The sequence below is a fragment of the Apostichopus japonicus genome, chromosome 13, assembly GCF_037975245.1.
Source record: "Apostichopus japonicus isolate 1M-3 chromosome 13, ASM3797524v1, whole genome shotgun sequence".
In the NCBI taxonomy this organism is placed as follows: domain Eukaryota; kingdom Metazoa; phylum Echinodermata; class Holothuroidea; order Aspidochirotida; family Stichopodidae; genus Apostichopus; species Apostichopus japonicus.
In genome coordinates this window covers 7,698,594-7,724,621 of record NC_092573.1, presented here as the reverse complement: position 1 = coordinate 7,724,621, position 26,028 = coordinate 7,698,594, and the positions used below count along the sequence as shown (strand labels likewise).

At 37.3% G+C, this 26,028-nt stretch overlaps 1 protein-coding gene across 2 annotated transcripts; it reads right to left on the bottom strand.

Annotated features, from left to right (window-relative positions):
• Positions 1 to 2,661: 2,661 nt before the first annotated feature.
• On the bottom strand, positions 2,662 to 24,489 carry LOC139978222 (protein sidekick-1-like). 2 transcript variants are annotated; one of them, XM_071988184.1, is made up of 6 exons: positions 24,343 to 24,489; positions 7,606 to 7,890; positions 7,060 to 7,353; positions 5,925 to 6,251; positions 4,660 to 4,947; positions 2,662 to 3,201 (listed from the first exon to the last, which is right to left on the bottom strand). In XM_071988184.1, the coding sequence occupies exons 1-6, from the start codon at positions 24,422 to 24,424 to the stop codon at positions 3,188 to 3,190; spliced, it is 1,290 nt and encodes a 429-aa protein (XP_071844285.1). In that variant the 5' UTR covers positions 24,425 to 24,489; the 3' UTR covers positions 2,662 to 3,187. The 2 variants fall into 2 exon arrangements, with proteins under 2 accessions (XP_071844285.1, XP_071844286.1); XM_071988185.1 differs by having other exon boundaries at positions 7,606 to 7,887.
• Between the last annotated feature and the right edge of the window lie 1,539 nt (positions 24,490 to 26,028).

Sequence of the window (26,028 nt, the reverse complement as noted above, 5' to 3'; positions counted from 1 at the left end):
CACTTATCCGGGGGAAATGCTAGCCCTTAATTTCAGATGTGCCGCACATATATCACCAGAAATGAGATCCCTTTTCCACAGGTTGAGCAGCTTCTAAGATTGCTACTGGTTTGCCCTGTTTCCTGATGCGAGGCACAACGCTCATGTAGTGCCTTCAGACATCTACAAACCTGGCTGAGGAGCACACTGACTCAGAAAAGATTAAACTGGGTTGTCGTGTGCAATGTACACAAACAACTCATGGCAATAGAGATCACATTGGTAGCGAGGGAATCTTTTAGCATGAACAATGCTAGAAAACATGCATTAGGAAGGTTTGAGAAAAGATCCCATTTCTGGTGTGTTAGGAAAGACTTTTCATGTTGTATACCTATTGATGAAAGTCCGTCCTCTATTGCTTAGATATTATTCAGCTTTTAATTGTTTAACCTGCCTTTGTTCTAGCGAGACTTATTATATTGAGTCCCCTATAGTGCACCAAATCGCTTGGCTTTTAGGGGCTTTGCCATCGGACCCCAGCAGGGGACATGGACGCCCCTCTTTACCCAAGGGCGGCGATCACCTATGTCTTTAAAAGAGGCCCTCGCGAGTTGTAATAACCAATGTATCTACAGTTTTGATTTGTTTTCAAAAAAGGCTTGTTAAAATCGCATTTAGTTCCCTCGCTGGGCCCAATTTCCTTTACGACAATTTTTTTACGACATAGTGCCCCCGGAGTATAGGAGAAGGGTAGCAGAGGGTGTCCCCCACTGCTTGAACAACCCCCCCCCCCCTGAAAATGCGATGTACAAAGACACGTGCCATAATATCCGGAAAATATGTCATACAAGTGGCACTCAAAACTGTAGAAGTGTGGGTAGTACCAGCTCGCTTTTACAGCCCCCATCCACACACACGCACTCCATGTACACAACGAATAACTCTAAATCGCAAAAAAAAAACTCATGCTTCTGACTGTCTGAAGGGATGTTCTAACAATTCATCGATTTCCCCAATGTGAACATTTAGCCATTATTCTAGCATATTTAAGGCTGTGAACCACAGGTATATGCCCACTCATGGGCGGCGATCCTGGGGGGGATGGGGGGATATATCCCCCCCATGAAAATGGGTGGAGGGGATGTAACACACCATATCCCCCCCACCAAATGCCAGGAATAAGAATATTTTCATGCCTTCATTTATGCATCATCGTGAATGTACGGCTCTTTTTTAGCTTCATTTCTCGCCTACCATAAACGCAGTGCGATCTTTTCAAATAAACCGTCTTTATAAAGCAAGAATAGTTGACTGTAGGTTTCATTGGCCCTATAACAACAAAATGTATTATTGCGCCCACGGTATTGATAAAGTACATATATGCACCCTCATAGTATTCATATAGGCCCTATAGTAGGCCTACACACGTACATGTTCCCTCAAACAGCTGAGAATCTCATGTTACCAGGGTAATGCTTAATTAGGGGCGTCGGAGCGGTTCGCCGGACCAATATTCACGGCGCAAAAAAAAGGAGAAAAAAAGTAGCACTAAGAAGAAAAAAAAGGCAAAAAATAAAGAACCAAAATGAAACATACTTCAAAATGTGTTTCAGAAGATTAATCGGGTACAAAAACAGACAAGGGAGAATGCACATAAGAAAAGCTCGGAAAGTGCCATTTCCTGCAATCTGGGAGGCATTTTTTCAAAATTTTCTCCATTACGCTACGCGCCAACCAATGGTGGCGCGTAGCGTAGTTTGACCTTCCAAACGTCCCCCCCCCCCGATAATTATGGTAGATGGCCACACTCTGATCTTCCGTACCAATCCCAAATAGCTTCCGACGCCCCTGTTAATACACGTACGTTTCACCTGGATGCCCTAGCAATCGGTACCTAGGAATGTAACTATTGTAATTGTGTATTGCATGTGTATAGGCCTATAATAGCCTGCATGAGGCCATTTTCTTCATCGAATAATATAAAGAGCTCTCGAACATTCTAACGTAGCGCCTGAAACAAGATTGACAGGGGCAATTTTCCCAAAATAACACCCGAAATTCAAAAAAAAGTATTTTGGATCCTGATTATGAGATATTTCGGACATGATATCCCTATTTTACAGTTGGGTATATGCCGCATGGAAACCTCGGCAAGTGCCGTTTCCGGCCATCTAGAGGGTTTGTAAATCCCAAAATTTTCTTGTACGCTTCGCGCCAACCAATGGTGGCGCTACGCTTAGATAGTCAACAAGGTCATATCCCCCCCACTCAGAAGTACGGATCGCCGCCCATGTGCCCACTTACCGTTTGCTCCACTCCTTGGTTCTGAACTTGGCTCTGGCGAAGCTGAGCATCAATATAGTTATCAACATGTGTATATTTTCTGAGGCTCGATTCTACTCATAAACCGTTTGCACGGAAAGTGCAATGGAAGTCCGGTCAGTTAATTTTTGCATTCTCATTTATTGCTTTGAAAGATATGTGCATAACAGTTCCAACCCTGTTTCACGAAAATATTGTTGTTGACCCTGCAGTACTTTTGAGGTTCACGTGCATGCATACACACATCTATGAATAAACACACACACACATACACGCACATGCACCAACACATCCCTATAAATACAAACACACGAACATCCTTACATATATATATCAGTAGAGATGAGAAAACAAAATAAAAGAAGTTACGAGATTTATTTGTATCTGAACAAATTACATTTTATTTATTTTGTTGTCTCTGTCTCCGTATCTTCTTTTTATTTAAGTACCAACTTGGATACAAATATCATCGCTTATTGAACCGATTATTTTTTTCTGTTTTTATTTTCATTCAAATAATTGCTTAACATATCTTGTCACATGGTAACGCAAGACACCAAAATATTCCTTAGTCGGGTCTGATCTTCTGAAGTCCACCTCCAACGGGAGGAAAGTTACTCAGGAGTGTCGAAGACGATGTCATCAGTGAAAGGAACACCCTCTTTAGATGAAGTCATAGCTTTGACTTTAAACTTGTACTTTGAATTAGGAGTTAAGCTATTCAGCTCCACTTTTAGTTCTTCCGTTGTATCTTCTCGTACACCATTGCCGTCCGATGTGAGCCGGTAGTGGTATCCAATGACGTCATCGTTCTTGGGTTGGTCGCAAGTAACCTTTCCCCACGAGACAGTCGCAGATGTGGAATTGACTTGGCTGACATCGACGTTTACGGGGATTTCGCTGTTTGGGGAGAATAAACATATACGCAGTATGTTTAATGCTTAAACTTTCCCGAGAAACAATTAGTTCCTCTTTACTCTGCTGAGACATATTCAAATTGTACACGATTTACATGTACCTCTTGGTTGCCATAGAGACTCATAAGTTACCTTGTAAACGAGTGACCAACATGTAAACTCTTAGATATTAAACGGACACATCTGTTGTTAATATTATATATGGAAAATACAGACGCCCGGTGTAAAGTTTGGCGCTATATCGATATATATACAAACTCAGATAAACACACTACATTAAATCTTTTATCGCGTTCGATAGAGTGAAAGATGAGATTGCATCATAATACCCTGAGTAAAATATATTACACTCATGCCTTTGTTCAGGATCCTCTGCAGTTTAAAAGCAACTGCATCTTAACCCGCATCACCTACAATATACTTACGAAGCATAACTGTGAGTTCCTTGGCAGTTTCTGAGTCACTTTCACCTTCTCTATTTTAGCTCTGAGGGTGACATGGTACTCTGTGTTGCCTCTGAAGGCTGAACTATTGAAGGTATAATTTCTCACATTCTTATCTAATGTTTTGTCGACGATTCTCCAATTATTGATCTCTTGACACTTTCTTTTTACAGAGGTAATGTTGATTATATAAGAGGCAACCTCACACTCGTTTACTTTTCATATATTTTGCTTTATTCCTATGCTTCATTAAGGTTTGTTTCCCCATATTTTCTCAATCAGTTCGTTTTTAATTTACATCCTGTGGCTCTAGCTAACATGTGTAATTTGTCCCTCACTAAGTCAACAGCGTTAGGAATTGATGAAAAATAACTGTCAACAACTGAATTGTAGGTTTAAAAGACTAGCAGCATATTTCATTCACTCCACGGTATAAAGTTATATAGTTGGGGCTCAATGTGTGATTGGATCTTATTTCTCACAGTAATGTCTGTAGAATTTATCATGATACGTTACCACAGCTGCCTGCGAGGAAACGCTTCATGTAAAGGTTTACCGACTAAATCCGGAGGGACTTATAACTGACAGAAACTTAAGCACACGCACATTGTCCGACTATCCATGACTTTCCACTTGACGAAGTCAAGTCGTGACTTGTCGAACAGTGTGCGACAGGCTTAAGGAAGGTCGAAAAGAGTCGGGTCATAAGTAATTGTTCGGACAGTGTGCGTGGGGCTCTCCGAAGGTAAAAAATAGTCGGGTTGTGGTCAGTCGGATATTGTTCGACGGGCGTTACGACGGTCGAGAGGATTCGGGTCGTGATTGGTCGGGAAGTGTGCGGTGGATTCGACGAAGGTCGATATGAGTCGGGTTATAAGTTATATAGTTTCACTTGTGAGTTAGTTATTAATTGGCACTCAACACACCCTGGCAGTTTGTGATGTTCCGCCATTTTTTGGCTAACTTTGTTTGACCAAGATTTTGAATTCTCAACTTACTATCACATTTCGTAGTTTCTCTCGCGAAACCTTTTGGCCCTGCACCAATGGTGTTGACATATTGTAACTGAAATTCATATTCTGTGCATGGGGTGAGGTTATTCAATACGATATAACGTTCAGATCGGCAAAATATCTCTGTTTTGATTATCCTGTTATCACTAACAAGGGTGTAGTTCCCGAAGCTGCAGGATGGAGGTTGACTATATCGAAATTGGAGTGACGTTTGGCTCGTTCCTCTCTCATGCTGGTACACTCTTTGTGGTTTCACTGGTTTTCCTGATGGTTCTATATAATGAAAATATTAAAATATTAAAAGATAAATAATATTCTGGTAAAAATTGAGGTGATTATCTGGCAAGAGAGTTTAAAAGGAGAGCCAAGAAAAAAACTTAATTTGTTAAATAAATTAATTGCGAATTGAGGAATTCAATAACATATTGAGGAATTTTCTACAGTATAATGAATTACAAAGATGATGAGCGTACAATAAGCAAGTATGTAGAAACATTTTAAAACATAGTACCTATTTTTTTTTATATGTGCGATATGTGTTAGGCTACCAATGTATCCATTTTAGAACTGTGGGAAGAACATAACAGTTAGAATGAATGAATTCTGTATCCGCCTTTTTCGGGGGAATGAAGCAGTCTAAATTTGATATGGACCGAAAAGGTTTCACTTCATGAACGTATGGTACTCCTGATGATATAAAGGATAAGAGGAATCAAAGTTAATTAAAGGCCCAAACATGATTACGAAAACTGTGTTCACAGTATGTGTGTGTTGCCTTATTTTGATATTCTACCGTCTGTTCCCCAGAGGCTAACCCTAAATGATAAAGTAGTTAACGTGTCAATCAAGAAAGAATAAGAAATAACATGAATGATATTGCCTAGAATGTAAATGCTTTGTTAATCCATTGCTATTGCAGAAACATACAATGGCAAAACCGTTTCGTTTCATTTTGAGAATAAATTTACATTAATAGTTACAAAACCAAATTTACACATTAAAACGATAGACACGCACAAGAAGTGTGGCGTCACTATGTTGTGATATATATATATATATATATATATATATATATACACACGCTGGTGACTGTTGGTTAATCTCGAGTAGTTGAAACCCACTTATAAATAGCCAGCAGTCACGTAACAGATGTCATCCATTATCGTTCGAGTACCAAGGGTACCAACGCTTGCTATATCAACAGTCGTCCACCCTATTTTTGGCATAGACATCTACTTGAAGCCACCTACCTTCGCAGCCCGTAATGTGTAGAACCTTGAATGACGCAGAGCCGTCACATAATCCACCACCCACAGTTGACGAGCCCGTCCTTCCGATAACTTCGAAAGAGTACCAAGTCTTATTGTTGAGGTCAGTAAACAGATTATGCAGGCTAAGCCCCTTCTGAATATCGGTTGAAGGCTCTCCCAGTTCGCCATGGCGCAGAAGGTAACCTGTAATAGGTCCGATACCTCTGTCAACTGTGACGTCCCAATCCCTCCAGGTTAGGAGAAGATTTGACGAATTAGTACTCTCTTTGCTAAATTTTGTGGGATTATCCGAATACCGTGGACAAGCTGAGTAAGAGATATATATGTATAAATTAATTAACAACCACACTATGCCAAAATGGCCGAAACTGTAATACGCCATGTGGAAAATATGACAATTAATGTATGAATATTGTATTAATTTACTTACAATGTAAGGTCCCCATGTCATAAGTTGAACAACATCGGTTCTAAATTTATCCGAAACCTTAAGGTTAATAGACTTCAAATGGGCGCCTGCTGACCTGGGCTATTGTGACTTCTTGAGTGACGGCATCTTAGCGTCAGCGGTCAGGTCATTAACCTGTCATTACTTACGTTTTATATATTTGATAATAGACACTTTCAGAACATGAGTGAATGTGCAATAGGAGAAATTATTGGATGTTATTTGTAAATCAAAAGTGTTTACAATATGTGCTGATCTTTGCCAGAGGTGAAGTCACTCTGACCATATAGGCTACATCAACCACTGAGAGTTGCATTCCATATTTCACCATGTAAGAAATATATAATTCGAGGTTCAATACGATGTTTTATTTGTTAATAACTAATGTTGAGCATTCAAAGAAACCTCTTTGATGCATAATATATCAGAAAAGTAGACTGATTTCTTAAGATTTGCATGTCCATTCCCTATGCAGACCAACTCAGGCTTCAAAACTACATTAATTCTTGAAATTAAAGTTCCGTGGACCACCAACTGACCCGGCTCATCACCTTACAGACATATATGATTTATTGCAATTAAGATTTATGCTCATTAACAACCATTAGAGATATTAATAACTACAAGAAATTCGACATATGTTATCGATCACAAAGCAAAACTAACCTGCATTACACTGCGAGAATTCATCATCTGGGGCTTCCTCTATCGGGCACGCGCTTGATACCTGAGTTTCCGTTACTCTTCCTGGGCAGGGAACTGAAGAGCCACCACAGTTTTTAGCTGTACCGAACCAGACTATTAGAACTGCACCTCCCCTTTTGAATGGATTCTTCCGGAGGTGATGAGGGAGAATAAAGATAGGTTGACCAGTTCCCCATGGCCGACTGCTAACTGAGCCTGCAGTACTCCGTAAGACTCCTCCAAACCGCAATGGACTATTGCCAGGACATGTGGGTCCTAATACAGACGTACACATAGACACACACAAAGAAACACATATATAATTAATGGGTAGGGCTTTAGATGAGATCAAATTTGTCTTATATTTGTCTTAATTGTGATATAATGTCCATGATGATTTAGCTGTCAAACAGTTGTAAACAGTATAATTAATAATAGTTTGACACATATGTAAAATTCTTCTTATTCAATCAACTGAAGGTAATAGAGACAAATTTAAAGAAAAGAAGGAAGTAAAAGAACTGTTACTTCTGTAACGCGTTTCCTCCCAGACGGGTTCACTGTATGGTCCTTTTTCTTTAGAGTTGACGGCGCTCACCATGAAGTAATATTTTCTGTTCCGTTCTAGGTCACCAAGAGCTACGTAAGTCTTCTCCGTTGTTCCATTACGCACTTCTTCTCCATCAGCGTTCTGTAGTTTGTATGAATAACTGATGATGCTACCATTTTGTGTCTGACAGTCCTGAGGAGGTTTCCAGGTGAATTTCAGTGAGCATCGGGTCACTCCAGTCAGTAAAATATCGCTGGGAGCTTCTGTTGGATCAATATAGATAGAAAGAAAACAGTTGTGATGAACTTTTGAGGGTGCCATACGTTTTGCTGATAGATGTATGTGCAGAAGTCATGTGTTACTTTGTAAAAGTCCCTGACAATTGAATGACCAAGTGATAAGTCTGAAACTGTTTCGCTCTGCAAAAGCCCGGCAAAACATTGGATTCAATGTGTTTCGAAGTACTGTTACGTCATTTTACACACAAAGAGGTCGAGCTTTCCTGTGCACATATAGTTGATTACAGAGGATGACTTTAGGCACAAAATAAATATTGATATATTGTAGACCGTTAAAAAATACTGATATCAATCTAGTTTGAATTTATATGTATGTCATTTTCAGTTGTTGAGGAATAACCATTTACACTGTTGAAGTTCATCAATTAAACTGACTGAACTATTTAGTCTAACACACCATTAGGCCAGTTCCTAAGATGCAACAGCAAACACTATGGGAAAACATAGATTTTTTATGGCCTCAAGTGTTAACAATGTGTTACAAATATGTTAAGGAGAAATGGTGTCGCCATGCAAGGTTACTTTGTTGCGTTTATATGAATCTAAAAGAACAAGTTGTGGTTGAGTTATTAAAATTCATAAAACAATGGAATAACGTTAAGTTTGTTGGTACACGCAAACACACACAACCCAAATCCCACAGGCTTTCTGCTCCACCCTCCCTCCTCCCACACACACACACAATATATATATATATATATATATATATATATATATATATATTATATATATATATATATATATATATATATTATATATATATATATATATATATACATGTATCTTTATATATAAAGCATCGAACACAACTATAGCTATCTAACAATATCTCAGTAACAGATCACCAAAAGGGACAAGGAGTTGTTGTAAATATAGGTACACCGTATTCGATCCCGGGATGGGACCCTCCAGTGGAACATGTTTTGTAACTAAGATCTCCCCCCCCCCCTTCATACTGTCAGGATACCTTCGTCCTATCCCCAAGGCCCCTCAATGGAGATTAATATCAACGGTCTGAGTTCCGATATCGTTTGAGCTCAAACTATAGTGTCAGGTAGGAGCCTGAAGTTTTGTTTTGTTGATTGGGTATAAAGCTGGTCCTTGATCCTCTTTTATACAACAATTTTAGTCAATGCCGTCCCTCGCAAGCAGTCAACGCAGTTTAGCCAATTCTTATCTGGCACTGTAGACAATTAATTCTACTTTTATTTCCAGCATTTTTTAATGCCAGGGTTTAGACCACAAACAACCGCAGGGTCGTTTTGAGAGGAACTTGTTAACCTTTTTTTTAGGCGAGGTTTGCCAAGTTTTGTACCGTGTGGATACAGGTTTTAGAAGAGAATTCGCAGTTTCGGAATTTCCTGGTGCGATATCACTATTTGATATTTTCAAGGTTCTGATTGAGGATATTTGGGTGTTTGGGTTAGCTTAACGGATACGTTTGGTCCATGCAATAGGGTTTCGGGAAGTTTCAGCCAGGATTCCGGAGACTATTACTTTGTTTGGGTGGATTTACCAATTTAAGAGATCTGGGTCAGAATAGGAGAGATAAGGGATATTAGCAATTATAGATGAAGATTAGCTCTGCCCGGCGAAGCAGGCTGGAAAAAACAGGAACTTAGAAGCTTCCAATCTGACGATATAAGCTTGTTTTACCGTTTGGAGGGAAGAGACACCCAGATGAGGTGATCCCAATACCAGTAATGACTACAAACTCTCTATTTTGGTCCCCTAGTATGTCGCCAGAAAATTACAAATCCAAAATTACAGAGTACTGCAAAACATAAAAAGGAGAAAAACTGACGCCAATCCGAGGAATGAAACTGAAAAGGAAAGCTGACGCACACTAGAATAGTACTACTAATCAACCAGAAATGTTAATCAAATCAAATCAAATCAAATGATACACCCCAGTGTTGGGTCGTCAGTCCTCTGATACATTCACATTTTTGTCATAGACTTCCCTCACAAAAACCATATATCAACGCACTTTATCCGTTTCGCTGAGGTTCTTGCTATATATCTGGCACTGTAGTAAGAAAGTCAAGTTATGTGTTACAGCCATTCAAATGGTTAACTAATATTATTAGGACATGCTGTAACAAATGGATAGCCAAAATATATCACCAAAAGTCCAAACTTGTAATTTCCAAATACCCTTTTTGCCAAAGAGATTATTGACGACTATAATATCAAAACTATTAATGAAAACATTCCTACTAGTGAAGAGGCTGTTTACCTGGAATTTCTCTAGTCTATAAATTTCAATTTTAAGAAACATATTAACATTGATACTGGGAAAGCCTGGAGGATTCTGAATACCCTTAAAAGCTTAAGTCATTGAACGTATACCTTCCTACACCCTGGTCCAAATTTAGTACACAAAAGTTAAGCCTGCTATTATATCCGGCAGTATTTGCCTTTTAAACTGCAATAAACACCAAAATCTCAATATCTGAACATTATTCACAACACATCCATTAAATAAGTACATCTTCACCCAGAAGCTCCTCGAAGCGATCAATACCATCCCCCAAGCCTTATATCAGTTAGGTATATCAAACAAAACAAAACAAAAGACTCCTCCTCGGGTATCTGGTGATTAAAACCTAGCAAAAATCATTTCCTCTCTTATAAATCTTCTCTTGATTAGACCAGGGAGTTGTTATGGAACATAACAACTCCCTGATTAGACAAACTTCGAGAACTGGGAGGGGGCTTCGGCTCTGGCAGAGGAAGGGGCCCCAGTTTGGGAGGGCCCCCAGTTTAGGAACCCGGTGGCTGTTAGGCTTGTGAATAAACCTCCTGTAGTAAAGTTTACTTTCGTAGAACTGCCCAGCCATCGAGGGTTTTCGTGGTTAGATACTAATGGGAGTGTGGTTTTGGCAGCCCTGACAATGTAGTCAGCTGCCCTGGCTTTATGCTTCCATTTGGAATAAATTGCTTTTATTTAATATACACCTTTGTTATTTCCCCCAATATTATTCTGCTTTATATATCCGCCAACCTAACTGCTCGATCGGGCTTGTCCCCTACCACCACACCCACTCCTCTCCGCCATAGACTCCATGTCCCTTTCGGTGACCAAGCACTGAAGAAAAGCTAGTCAAAATATTGGCTGTTTGACTTCCAACCCCTCACTAACAGTAAATACGTAGTATCATGCTTCATCATAGCACAATAATGGTTGGCGTTAGCGCTCTCTGTACTCATATGGCGATATAGCTCCATATCATGTTTCTACTGGTTCACAGTGCTTGGGGGGGGGGGGGCGCAAAAACAATTTTGTAAAACCAAAACCTATTTACTGACTGGGGATGGAGGGGGTTTCGCTGGTGGCTACAGCACTGAGTTTATTCCTGTTTTGGCATGGTTTACAAAAGGTCAAAAGCCTCTTGGCAACATTTTTCAACTTTGAGATGCTGAACGAATAGCCGGAAGATATATCCAAGGTTGTGGGTGTAATGGTGTAAATGTGTAATGAAGTTATGTTGTAAGGGTGTAACATGGTGTAATTTTTTAACATGGTGTTATGTTGTAATGGTGTTAGGGTTGAATGCAAGGTGTTTCACGGTGGTTTAATGATGTAATCAATTCCCAGCATTTTGTAAAGTGACACATGAGGTTTTCAAAGAATTAGTCTTATAATACTTCACGCTCAACAAAGATTATTCAGTTACCCTTACATGGCCTCGATATACCCAATCCCCCTCTCTCTCCTCAATCCCCTCCCCTCCTCAATCCCCTCCTCTCTTTTCGAAGTAACTTTTTTTATTATTTAAAGTTTATCATTATAATTATCAACGCATTTGCAAAAGCCATAAAACTTTAGTAGTCAATTGAAATGAATAATCTTATTTCCAAGTTTAATTTAATAGCCACTGCAGAAAATGAAGACGAAGAATAAGTCTCTCTCTTTAAACTGATCATCTGAACAATTGTCAAGGATATGACTGAACTTCTTTGAAACACGAAATGTATCGCGGGTCATGAAATCTGTTAATAACACATCCGGGTTTGTAGCAATGACAACAGATTCTTCTTATTTGAAATTCATCGAATACGTATACTTTACGTATGTCCTGACTTTGTTTTTCCAGAGAATAATAACCCATATTCAACAAGTGAGTTTAGTTAATATTTGTTTGTTTTTTAAATATTCTACGAATTATGATGGGTATTAACTTTTAATATGTTATTGTATATGCCTCAATTTACTATAATCTCAAGCTAGAATCAAGGTTGGAGGTTCGGGGAAAGTAGGGCGGGATAAAGTAGGGGAAAGTGGGGCGGGGAAAGTGTGGCTATGGAAAAAAATAATAATAATTGGACATAAAATTTGAAGGGAAAAAACAACTCTTAGACTTCCTATTTCGTGTAATATTTGAGACAAAATGCATAATAAACAAGATTTACGATGAAATCATGCATAATGCCCAATTCATAACCACCTGATAGCCTCAAGTGACTGCGAGTGTTTGACGGAGGTGTCGGAAACACAAATACCATCCTTCCATTTCCCCATAGGGAATCATCAGGATCCTGTGGCTGAATGATTATATATGTCTTTTGTATTTGAAGGCTCCTCTTGAAAAAAAGCAGTGCTTCTGCACTGAGCAGGACTACCCTCATTAAGATGACAATAATAAAAAGTATAACAAATTGACTGACGTTAGTGAGTGTGTAAAGTCATTACTCTGATCGAACTGGGCTGAGCCCAGCTCCTGCAGAATTTGGAAATGTTTTTATACAACAATATGCATAGATACACATAGATATATATTTTAATAGATATATGTATTTTTTGATCAGTATCTTGCAACGATTTCAATAAGGACCTAAGTAATGCTTAGCAGAAAGGAAAGAGTTTGTGTATAAGACGAGCCGTGTTTTTTTTTTTTTTTGTGTTAAGTAAAACAATGAGAATTGTAGGAAGGCGGAAGTGGAGTTGTAAGGCTGCCCTGACTGGATAACTTTTAAGGAGAAAATAGCATTCACATCCCTCCCGGTGACTGTGCTGCATAGCTCACAAACACTGTAGCCACCGAGTTCCTAGTTGTTAAAGGTCTCAGGGGCCACCAGTCTACCATGCCCCCTCTGCTAAGGCCGAGGCCTCCTTCCACGAGTTAAATTTAAGGATATCCAGGGTACTTATGATTCTGGTTGATTTAAGCTTTGGGTGGGTAGTTGATGTGTTAAGTTATTGTTGAGATGTTTGGTGTTAAATTTTTGATAGTTATAACAATGCTGGATGTTTTGCCAATTTCATATAGTTGTTTATTGGTGTATATCTTGGGGTTTTGAGGCAGATATGGTAGGCAGAGTTTGGATGCTATTTAATTTATTAAAGTTCGGAGATCTAATAAAGGCAAAATTACCATACAGAAGAATAGGTTTGATTTTGGAATGATAGATTTTGAGGAGAGTCTCGGCTCTTAATATATTTGTATTACTTAATGTTCGTAGAGTCTTAAGGGTTCTCCATGCTATCCCCGTAAGTTTATTTATATGAGTTTTATATTTTAGTTTCTTTACTATTATTTATTGTAATATTAAATTGGTTGATTGTCTTGGTTTTTATTTTATTTCTACTCAACGGGTATTCGAATATTATAACTTACTCTTGATTGGGTTTATTTCTTTTCGCCACTGGTAACACCACTCTTCTATTATATAGCCTGAGTTTGGTAAATAATTTAATGCATTTGTGACTGTTTTACATGTGTTCCACATGGCTATATCGTCGGCGAATTGGCTCATTTTTGTATTACTGACGTTATTATTATCGTTTATATACAAAGAGTATACAAGAGGACTAAATACTGAGCCTTGGGAGTGCCAGCTTCAAGAATGAAAGGATCGGAATGGATGGAATTGTACTTAATTTGCATAAACCGAAAGCACAAAGGAGCCTAGTGATATTTACTAGGAGGATGAATTTTAATAATTTGTATTTGAGACCATTATGCCAGGTTTTATCGAATGCCTTTTGTGCTTTAAGGAAGACATGTTTTGATTCCTCCAGTTAATCTAGCAATGGGGTTTATTGTAGATTTATTTGTTCTGAATCCGGATTGAGAGGTATTAGAGAAGTTATTGCTTTCTAGGTGGGTTCTTATTCTGTTGTCCATTATTTTTTCGAAAATTTTTCCTATTGCTGAAAGTAGGCTTATAGGTCTGTAGTTTTCTGGGTTAGCTATGGTTTTGTTAGGTTTAACTATAAGTATTGCAAGAGCATGTTTGCATGGCTTGGAATATAGCCTGTTCTAAGTGTCTCGTTAAAGAGATTTAGCTTTATAAAGTTATCTGGGCAAGTTTGTAGCATTATGTACATTACCCCATCTTTCCCAGGGGAGGAATATTTTTTGATTTGTTCATTGCCCTTTTTCATTCGTTGTGGTTAATTGGTTTGGTAAGGGGGTTATGGTTATGTAAAGTACCATTGAGGCATGGGAGAAGGTTATTAGCAATTCTGTGGACAAAGTTGTCTATTTCTTCTTTAAAGCGGTTATTGAAACTGGGTCAGTCGGGACAGTAAAGATATTTTTAATGGTAGTTGCGAAGAGTTCAATTGTTTTTTGAGGTTTTGAATTTTGTTCCACTTTTTATCAATTAAATAATTAGTGCTGATTCCTAGGTTTCGGTTTTCTGTTGGTTTAAAGATGGCATTAAATTTTTACCAAACTTGTTTTGGTCTTTTTCTTTTGAAATGTTATTATACTCTTTTTCAAGGGATATTTACTTTGGATTTTAATTTTGTTGTTCATTTTCATGGTTTGATTCTGTTTATTTTAGTCTTAAGTAAAAAGTACTAGTTTGTTGAAATTCCCTTCTCAGTTTTCTCCTGGCCTTGGTTTAATTAAAGATTTCATTTGTAAGACCTGTTATTATTAACGCTTACTTTTAGGGGCAATTTTTATTATAGTTATCCAATATAATTTTTGAGAGGATTTGAGATATTGTATCAATTTTTTCAAATGAGGTGCTTTGAAAGTTATTTATTTGGAGGTCATTAATATCTTTTTCTGCATCATTTTTAAATTGTATTTATTTATTTATTATTATCATTTTTTGAGCCATCATTTATTGTTCAGCTCTTTTATTAATGTTTTGTAATTAATGTTCCACTTGCAGTTGAAATTTGAACTTATACAAAAATTCCTTTATAATTAACGAATCATTGTTAACTTTCTTCTGAAATGTGTAATATTTGATATAAAAAAATTGAGAAGTTCAATGGATGTTTTGATAACAGTTGATATCAAAAGAAAACATCTTTTTTGGAGAAAAAAAAACTGTCTATTGAAAAAATTTGGCTCAACGTCTAAAATTAAAGCTAGCACTAATATTACATTCCCAAAAAGATGTTCTATTGTTTCATCATTAACTCCGCAGATATTACAACGAGGGTTATCTGTCATTTTTATTAAAATAATCAATAATTTGTGCCCAAAATATGGTGAAGACAGCGATACTGGAAATACTTTATCTTTCTTTCCCTTGAAGACTGAAACGGAATTTGAAAGATTACATCCATTGACTCTCATTTAAATCAAACTTATCATTCCATTTAACAATAGACTTAGGACGAGTGATTACCCTTTGAATAAGCTACTCATAAATGAACCATTGTTATACAATGCTTTATAAAAAATAATACGATTATTCACCTTTATGTAGTAATTATTCCATATCACTTGACTTTCAAATTATTTAATGACATCTTTAGAAGCAAAGAGAGTCCAACCGTGTAAAATATCGTTGATAAATACATTATTTGTGTGCATATCAACTGCCTTATTATTACAATCAAAAACCAAATGGGCCCCATAATCCTTAAGGTAATAATTAAAGTACAACTTCCAAAAAGCAGTGTTATTGCTAGTATAACGCTTAACCCAGGAACATTTCAAACCGTGTATGAAACTTTGAATATGAGTTGCATTCAGCCCACCTTCTGGGATAGAGCTAATCAGCGTATTACGTTTAATCTTGTCTGGTGTCTCACGCCAGATAAATTTGAATAAAATAGTATCCATTTGCTCGATAAACCAATCCGGAGGATTTGGCAAGCATTGAAATAAGTATACAAACTGGGAAATACCAAAGCTTTTAACCAGAATAATTTTACCAATTGAGGTTAAATCACGACATAACCAGAAATTCAAAGTACGCTTTAGCCGAGATAATTTTGGCACAAAATTCAGCCTGAAAAGGCTGTCACGGTCATTACTCACAACGATTCCTAAAGCAGTAACTTGGCTTTCAGTCCACTTGAACGAATACAAATCAATAAAATTTGGTTTAAGACCAATGAAAGGACCAAGAGAGAAAATATTGGACTTGTCAAATTTAAATTTAAGTCGTGAGGCCAATTCAAAATGCTTCAAAACTAAAACAGTATCTTCTAATAAATTATAAGGTCCATCTAAAAACAAAACTGTGTCGTCTGCGTACTGAAGAGTTTTAAGCTCCTCATTGTGAACAGCTATACCTTTAATAGTCTCATTAGCATCAATTTTCATAGCCAACAGTTCCACACAAATTATAAAAATATAAAGACTTAAAGTACACGCTTGTCTAATACCTCTAGTAATGTCAAAATAATGAGATGCAAAACCATTATTGCAAACCGTAGCAGCAGAACATGCGTAGAGGGTACGAACCCACTGACAAAAGTTATCATTAAACTTGAATAAATGTAAGCAGTGCAAAATATAGTCACAATTCAACCTATCAAAATGCTTCTCAATATCAATAAAATGTAAAAATCCAGGGATCGAATTATTCCTACAATAGTCCATAGTGTCCAAAATACAGCGAATATGTTCTCCAATAAAACGACCTTAAATATAGCCTGTTTGACTGAAGCCGATGATCAAGTTAAGTACTTTTTTATTCTCGTTGCTAACACCTTGGAACAAAATTTGTAATCCATATTTACCAATAAGATTGGACGAAAATTTTTGACCAAAGTATGATCTTTATCTGGTTTCGGAATAAGCGTTATCAAACTACATGATTGCTTCATGGAGAGAGCAGATTGCTGAAAAGCAAAATTGAGGGAATCAGTGATCATTTTACTAATATTTGGCCAAAAATGATTATAAAACTCAACTGAAAGGCCATCACTCCCTGGGCTTTTTCCATTACATATTGAAAAAAGAGCAGATCTATACTCATCCTCTGTTAATGGACCATCACAAAGTTTGGCTTCATCAACAGTTCAACAATGAACAATTTTGAAATTTTGCAAAAGAAAAAATTGTCGTTACCCTGGCTCGTATACAAATCCTTATAAAATAGAAGAGTTCTCGAAGAATTAAGGTGGTATCAGTAATATCGGTACCACACCGATCTTTTAACTTACGAATAACATTAGGGGATTTGTTACGTCTTTCAAGACTTAAAAAGTAGCTTGTATTTTTTCCACCTTGTCCCACCCATCTAGCTCTAGAACGGACAATAATACCATGTAATTTATAATCAAAGCATTTCTCGAGTTTATTTCTTTCGACAGTTAGCTTGTTAAGTGTATCTGAGGAGGGCTTACAATGATATTCTTTCTCTAACTCTTAAATTTGTTTAATTATTTCTACTTCTTTCTTTGTGCGCTCGCTTGCCTTAACTTTACCATACCTTAGAGAAACATTACGAATTTTATATTTCACAATCTCCCAAGTGGCCGAGGAATTCTGAGACTGGCATATTATAGCAGTAGAAAAAATGGTATTAGTGATGAGTTGAGTGTATTATATCTCCTAATAAATGAACAATTAAATTTCCAAAAACCTGGTCCTCTTTTTTTCAGAATGCAGTAATAAATTTAAATTAACTATAAAATGATCAGACTGCAAACTGGGAGAAAAAAACAGCGAGTTACCAATGACCCCAGTTTGCGCGAGATACGAAAAATGTCTAAACGGCAAAAAATGCCAAGTAAAATCCTTTTGAAATGGATTCCTGTCTCTCCAGATGTCTATTAAATCTAAAGTTGACATGATTTCTAAACATTTTGATCTAGCATTAAAGTTAGTACGTAAGTTCCCACCTTGTTTATCCAGATTTAAGTTGAGAACGAAATTGAAATCACCGCCCATGATAATAGAATCACTCGAGTTATTACACAATATTTGTAATAATTCCTGAAAGAAATCAGCACTGTCTAAGTTAGGGCCATAGATGCAAATAATTATTTAATCAAAAATGTTTACCTCGGCTATAACAAATCTACCATTAGTCGACGGCAAACACTGAATTATGGTCACGTCTAAAGACGGGTTAAAAAGAATACAAACACCCAGTTTTGCTACAAGATGACCCATGACTAAACAATTATACGACCTCCCCATTCATTTTGCCAATAATATTCGTCACTGGGGTACTATGAGTTTCTTGTAATAAATAAATATGTCTTCATCAATTCGCATATATGCAAACAATCTTACGCCTTTTCTTAAACTGCCGAATTCCACGAACTAAATAGGAACAAATTTTCAAGTCAGCCATTTAGAAATAAAAATTGTATAAGCTGCTTGCTTGACTAAAAGCGTATAAAATTTGAATGAAATATGCTTTTGCAAATACCTAATTTAGTCTAATGTTATAACTGATGGCGTAGAGAAGAGACAGAAGAGAGAAAGAAAAAACACGAGTAGACAAAACAAAAAAGAAAATATCTATACAATTGGCCAGGACGTAAACCCCAAATGGGTGAACGTCCATCCAACTGATTCGGTTCATATGGAACCTGTACGAAGAGCCTAAAAAACAATAACACCCTACAGGCTGTATCCACTGCTTAGCGAAGGTTGTTTTCAATAATAAAAGGAGAATAATAAGTATTGTAGTACATATTTACAGGACTTTTAATCCATTTTTAAATTAGCGAAATTGACCCAGTTGTCCAAATTAATAAGAAACAATCAGCAGTTCTCAGAACTGGTATGGCCTTCCAGAAGCTTCTCTCCATTTTCCTCCGATAAAGGTAAGTTTGGTACCTTGCTTGTACAGATCGCTGACTTTAGGCGCCCATTTCTTCTTTTCACTCAGATCGATTTTCGTTAGATCATCGACGATGAAAAAATTACCGGTCTGCTAGGGTCGTTCGTCTGGCTTTCATGATAGCGATCTTCTCTCTATATGAAAGGCACCGGACTAGAATGTGTGGCGATATCTCCTCATTGCTTCGTCCGTCTCTATGACACCGCTCGATCGATATCTCGGGAAAGTCTGTAAACAAAGGAAGTACTGTTGTTTTGACGATGTCTTCATATACCTCCGCTTCTGTTGAAGGAATCCCCACAATACGAAGCTTGTTCCTCCTCTCCTGTTTATTAACTTCGGTGTTGGTAGATAATATTGTCTGCTCCAAGCGAGTGATTTTACGGGAAAGATCCTCGCATTCCTTTTCTTTGGCCGCCATCTTTAATTCTAATGTGTCTATACGTGCTGCCTGAAATTCCACAGCTTTGCCCAAGTCTTTTTCCAATTTTGAGATCGAGGCTTGGAAAGTTTTCATGACATCTGCCACAGTTTTTTGGAACTCCTTTATTAAAGTCTTCCAACCTCCTTCTACATCTATTTCACTTACATCATCTTCAACCTCGGGATCCTCAGATATGTAGCACAATAGGCCCCATACGCTCAGGCAAAAGCACGTGCGCCTTTGGGTAAAGATGTTGTGGCTGATTTTGATGGTCTGCTTCTTCGTCTTTTTTCTTGAGACATGACATTTGACGTATTGTACAATAATAAGTAACTGAATACAATCCTGTGCAGATAAATTCTCCATTTCGCCATAAAAATTGGTAAATTTCAAGCGATCCGTATACGTTACGTGTTTAGCCTGCCATTGTGTAGCCTAGTAGTCTCAATATACTGCATGTTAACGTCTTTTTTTAATTTAAATTAATGAATGATGTAGAATACGAGGGGATTTTTATCAGGGCAAACTATAGAGAGATGGAATAGGTATTTGCTGTTTCATTAACGAAGGACTGTACTATTATGGAAGATTCTAGCACAAGTTGTTAGATCTATATCGCAGTGGAGATTTTGAGACTTGAATTCGTCTCTTCCCTCGAAATTAAACAATTACCGGCGTAATAAAGAACATATGTTCCTCAGTTTAACCAAGAGCATGTTACACATAAAAATTTATATATATATTACAATACTGCGCAAAACATGCATTTTTTTACACTAGAAGCTCCGATATAGCAAAAAAGCCATCTAATCGGAAAAATGTTTCTGACTGATTGACTCTTTAATTGGGATTAAAATTAATCGGTCATTTCATTACTTTAAAAATTATTCAAAAGAGTAAGAATGCAGTATGTAGTAAGAGAGTATTCAGGTATATAACTTTCTTCCGATCCGGCGAAGAGTGACTTATCGCAAAAGGCATAGTTCATATACCCGAGGAGGATATTTGTGATCAATTTTGAGCACAATTGGTAGAGCCTTGTTCTCATTATGCCGGAGACTTCACCCCTCAAAATTGGAAATAATCCTGGAACCCTTAAAGTGTTACTTATTACTCTTTTGAACTGAGATGAGACTAGATAGATATTTTGCTTTCATTTTAGTTCTAAAATGGACAGTCATAGTTTAAGAAAAAGAAAGAAAGAATAAAACAAACGAAGAAACTCAGCTATAATAAAGGTGTCAACTGTGCTGTTGCAAAACATAGGGTATATTCTTCTACAAATAAAATCCAATATTCCGATGTATCTACCATTTGCAATAACGAAAGTGACAGTAGTTTATTGGAAAAACGGTAAATGTTTACTTTACCAGCGGGAAGATGTAACATCCTAAACGTTCTTCCATCTCATTATGGTTAGAAGTTATTGTCTATATCGAATCCATCTGATGCAATTGTGCAATATTAATCTTCTCTCCGCCAACTGATAGACAAACACCTCCCCGTCAAGACCTCATTTGTTTCGCTGAGACCAAATGCTCCTTGGTACGCAAAAGACATTAGGGAATCTAAGCGGATGCGACGACGTAATGAGCGCACTTGGATTAAAACAGGGTTAGAGGTCCATAGACAGTTGTATAGTGAGCAATGCTGTATCTATTTCCAATTAATTGGGGGAAGCAAAATCGCAATACCTAACAGCAGTAACCACTACCTGCGATAACAAAAACCTCTTCCGTTTCGTTCGAAAGCTGTCCACTGCCAAGTCTTATCCAGTCCTTCCAGACCACGAGTCCAATGAGGCATGGGCTAACGATTTTGCTGCCTTCTTTTTCAACAAAGTCAACACAGTCACCACCAGTCTTAAAAACTCAAGTCCAGTTGTTCTCCCTGATGTGGGTGCTGATTGCAAAAGTGAATTCACATCCTTCGAACATGCCACTGAGAGTCAATACGCAAGACTATCATGGAGTGTCCTTAAAAATCTGGCAAACTGGACCCTACCTGGCTGGTGAAATCTTGTACTGACGTTCTTCTCCCGTACATTACTCAAATTAAACATATTTCTCTCTCTTCGGGTTCATTTCCAGAACAATTAAAAGTGACCTGTGTTGTACCACTATTACAGAAATCGAATTTAAATCATAATGACTTACACTGTAGGTAATTACAGACCCATTGCCAAACAAATGTTTCTCGGGAAGGTTTTAGAGAAAATTGCTACTGCGCAATTGCGAATTTATTTACACGACTGTGGGCTTTTCTCTATGATGCAATCGGCATATCGTAGTTTCCACTCTACTGAGACTGCTCTCATCAAAATCTACAACGATATGCTCATTGCTATTAATAATGGTCTTGAGGCTGTCGTCGTCTTGCTTGACTTCTCGTCAGCTTTTGACATAATTGATCAGCAAATCGTCATTAAAAGATTTCAGCAAAGCTATGGTATTACTGGATCGGCTATAAAGATGCTTGAGTCCTATCTTGAAGACTGAAAGCAAACCATAGTCGTAAAAGATTCTCTTTCGTCTCCTTACCTAATACCTTGGAGGTTCCACAAGGGTCTGTCCTTGGACCACTTGAATTCCTTTTGTATATTGGTCCTTTAAGTCATCATTTCGATTCACATTAGGGTGTTTAACACGTTATGTATGCTGACGATATGCAACTTTACATTATCATGAAACAAAATGATCATGATACATGTCTAACCAGTCTCTCCAATTTTATCACTGAAACCCAAGCAATGGTTCACTTGCAACAGTTTACTCCTTAACGATTAAAAGACCAACGTCATCCACGTCACCTCCCAGTTTGGAGATATGAGTAACCTACCTGACCTCACTGTTGGTACAAATGTCATAACTCCTTCCGAAAATACACGTGATCTTGGTGTCTTGCTTGATATGCGAAAACATACTCAGAACACTTGTCGTTCAGCTGCGTATAGTATTTACAAAATTGGTAAACTCGGGAGGTATCTAAATCAAGGCTCAACTGAACGACTGGTTCACGCTTTTGTTTCCTCCTATCTCGATTACTGCAACAGTTTGTATGTGAATTTGCCAGTTTCTCATATAACTCCTCTTCAGAGAATTCAGAACGATGCTGCGCGCCTAGTCTCCCTCACTAAAAAGTTTGATCACATCATTCAAGTACTCCATTCATTGCATTGACTTCCCGTCTCTCATCGCACCCAGTTAAAAGTCCTACTTCACACCTACAAAGCGATCAACGGCCTTGCCCCTCAATATATCAATGACCTTCTTATTCCTTTGCGCGGTCAACTACAGATACGCTAGCTTCGCTCTTCCTATCATGCGCATTTGCAAGTAACTCCTGGTCCACGTACCCGCACTCGTTATGGCGGACTTCTCTTTGGAACGAATTCCCATTTCAAATTCGTGACTCTCCCTCTCTTTGTGTTTTCAAAAGACAACTTAAAACATTTCTGTTTGATTCCTATTTTTTTCCTTGGTTTCCTTTCTTTCATACTTTGTTAAGCGCTTTGACACGCTGTATTATGCGCTATATTAATGGAATTTATTAGTATTATTAAAATAATATTAATGCTTTATACTAGATTTACTGTACCTTGTTTGTCACTCCTACAGACGTCTTACACAATTTCCTTATTTCCTTGCGAAGCTTCTGAAATAACATGAGTGTTTTTGTTTTCTTTCTTCTTCCTCTATTTTCCTTTTTTATGGTTAAAATAATATTAATTCTTCTACTACACTTACTGAGCATCGTTTGTCACTCCTACAGACGTCTTACACAATTTCCTGAATTTCTTGCGAAGCTTCTGAAGTAACATGAGTGGGTTTTTTTTCTTCCTCTATTTTCTTTGTCGTGGCAAATGCTTTAGAACCGTTTCGATGTTCTTTTAATGAGTTTTATTGTTATTAATTTTACACCAACAATACTATATACAGCTCTTGAAGTTCACCGAATTGCAATCAAGAATAATTGATAACAGTTGCGGTTCGAAACAATGTGTTGTTGTGCAACATTTTTTTTCCCCCGAATAACATAAGAAAGCAACATGATATAAATTGCGATACGAACAAGACAGTATCTACTGTGAAACTACAAAATGAAAAACACAATGAAAGTATGATAAGTACGAGCGGCAGTGATGGAATTAATACCAATAAACCATTACTATATAGGAAGCGGGTTAAGGAACAAATAAAGAACGGATTACATATATTTGTGGAACTCGTAGATGTTTTGGAAGTCCCAAGTCTTTGTTGAGGCCGAATTTGAGAATTAATACGAACAATCCAATCGATTCATTTTGTCCAGATACGGATTTGAAGTTTTTTGTGATAATTAAAACGTAAGCGGATCCGAGAACCTGTTTCACCTACGTTACTGTCCTCTTTACAAAGAACACAGTATACTTTATACCAACGATCCAATCGATTTCTTTTCGTTTACTATCTGTTACGGATTTGAAGTTCCAGGAAATTAAGATACATTTAAGGTTTTGAGAGAATCTCTGTGAAGATTGAAATGTTCGGAAACGGGGAATCCTGCTAAAGTTTGATTTTTGATTTTATTGTTAAAACGTAAGCGGAACCGAGAACCTGTTTCACTTATATAATTGCCCTCCTTTCAAAGAACACAGTAGACTATGTAAGTGACATTGCTTAAATTACAAGAGAGGGAATGGGGTATTAGGTCACATTCAACATTGGGAATTTCAACCACGTATATATATATATATATATACGTGGTATATATATATATATATATGTATGTATATATATATATATGTATATATATATATATATATATATATATATATATATATATATATATATATATATATATATATATATATGCGTACTTGCAGTCTAATGGAATGAATAAAAAAGTGAACAGTTCTACAGTCTTTGGTTATTATAAATAGAAAAACTTTCTTTTAATGATAAAACTTTCTATAACTAGACAAATTTGACAACAACAAAACAACTTACGACTTTCATTGCTAACATCACAGGCCCCGGTAAGAGAGATTACAACACAGAAGCTGAAGAGAGTCAGGCAAAAACGACCCATTTCTTCTGAAGTCTGGCAGCTTCTTCATCCAATTCAATTCTGAAATTCGTTCGCGATCGCTTCGATTATTTATCGTAAACTGGTACCGATAATATTTGTGGTTACGTTCCCGCAAAAGAATATATCTTTACAAGGGAAATCAAACCCAGGAAACAGACGTTTCCGGAAATGTTATACGTTGAGAAACAAAACCTCGCTTTAAGGTGATGACTAATCGTGATATTCAACAGAAATCAGAGTTAAAAGTCGTTAATCAGAAATGTGGATTTTCTTTTATCCCGGATAAAGAGTAACAAAATTTAAGATAAAAGACATGTTTAATGGTCCATAAACCGACATGGAGCGCCCTCTCTTCTGTATGTGTATTATTATGACTTCCAAGATCGTAGAGTACCCGGTCGGACACTGGGGATAATTTTGTGCCATGGTACCCTTATTTCAATGCTTCATTTACTTTAAACATATAATAAAAATGAGAATACATATTTTTTTCTCGTTATGACCTCGTAACCTCTGCTATTATTACACTCCATTGATAGTCAGCTTCATCATGTCAAGCACTTATATTGATCATACTGTTATAAATTTATTGCAAACAACTATTATTAAATTTAGTAAGGTGAATCTTTAAATGTGAGCTTCATATCAACAAACGGCCATCAAGGGAAAACCGGTTGTTATGACCACCTTCTGAGGTTCATATCCAAGAGCAATTAAAGAGAATTGGCATTTTCACCTTGTAATGTGGAATAGTTTGACTTTCTATCAGGTGAGTAGGAAGCTTCCAAAAGTGGGGGCACAATATCAGAGGGGCACTTTCTCAATTCACAACTACCACTCGTTATGCTATAAACAGATACACACCGGCCATATCACTTAAATATATATGACATGTTAGTAATATACTATCAATACTATTATGGTGCACGTGACTCTATCAACCTACATATATACTTCTGTCCATCCATATTTAGAACTTTCCAAAAAATAATTCTCCAGGGGCGGATGCAGGATTTTTGACAGGGGGGTCTGACTGGTCCAGCCGTGCTTGATCGAAAGACTATCTAAGCGGAGCGCCACCATCGGTTGGCGCGGAGCGTATCAGAAATTTTTTGGCTTTACAAACCCCCCCCCCCCAGATGGCCGGAAACGGCACTTCCCGAGTATTCTAAGCTGCATGTACCTAGCCTGAAAATATGGATCTCATGTCTGCAATTTCTCAATTGATGAGAAAAAACTATCTATGAAATATGGTAATACATATCAAATGAGTTGAGATGATACAAAAATCATAATGCCTTTAGCCACCAATCCCCCTCCCGTTCCGTCACCACTGTTTGATGCAGGGCCGGATCCAGGATTCTGGAAGGGTGAGGGGTTTGGCCTCCAGTGATCCTAGGGTCTAAGGGGAGTGGGTTTCCCTCTATCCATTGTGAAATTCTTGGATATTTAAGTACAACAGGGAACCCCCTTCAATTTAGCCATTCAAAGCACCTACAAAAACTGACTCGAAATGTATCTGCATCAGTACGAGTAAGCTAGTTTTATTGATGATCTATTCATGGTAGATTGGAGAGAAAAAACGCCGTGGATGTTTCTCAATG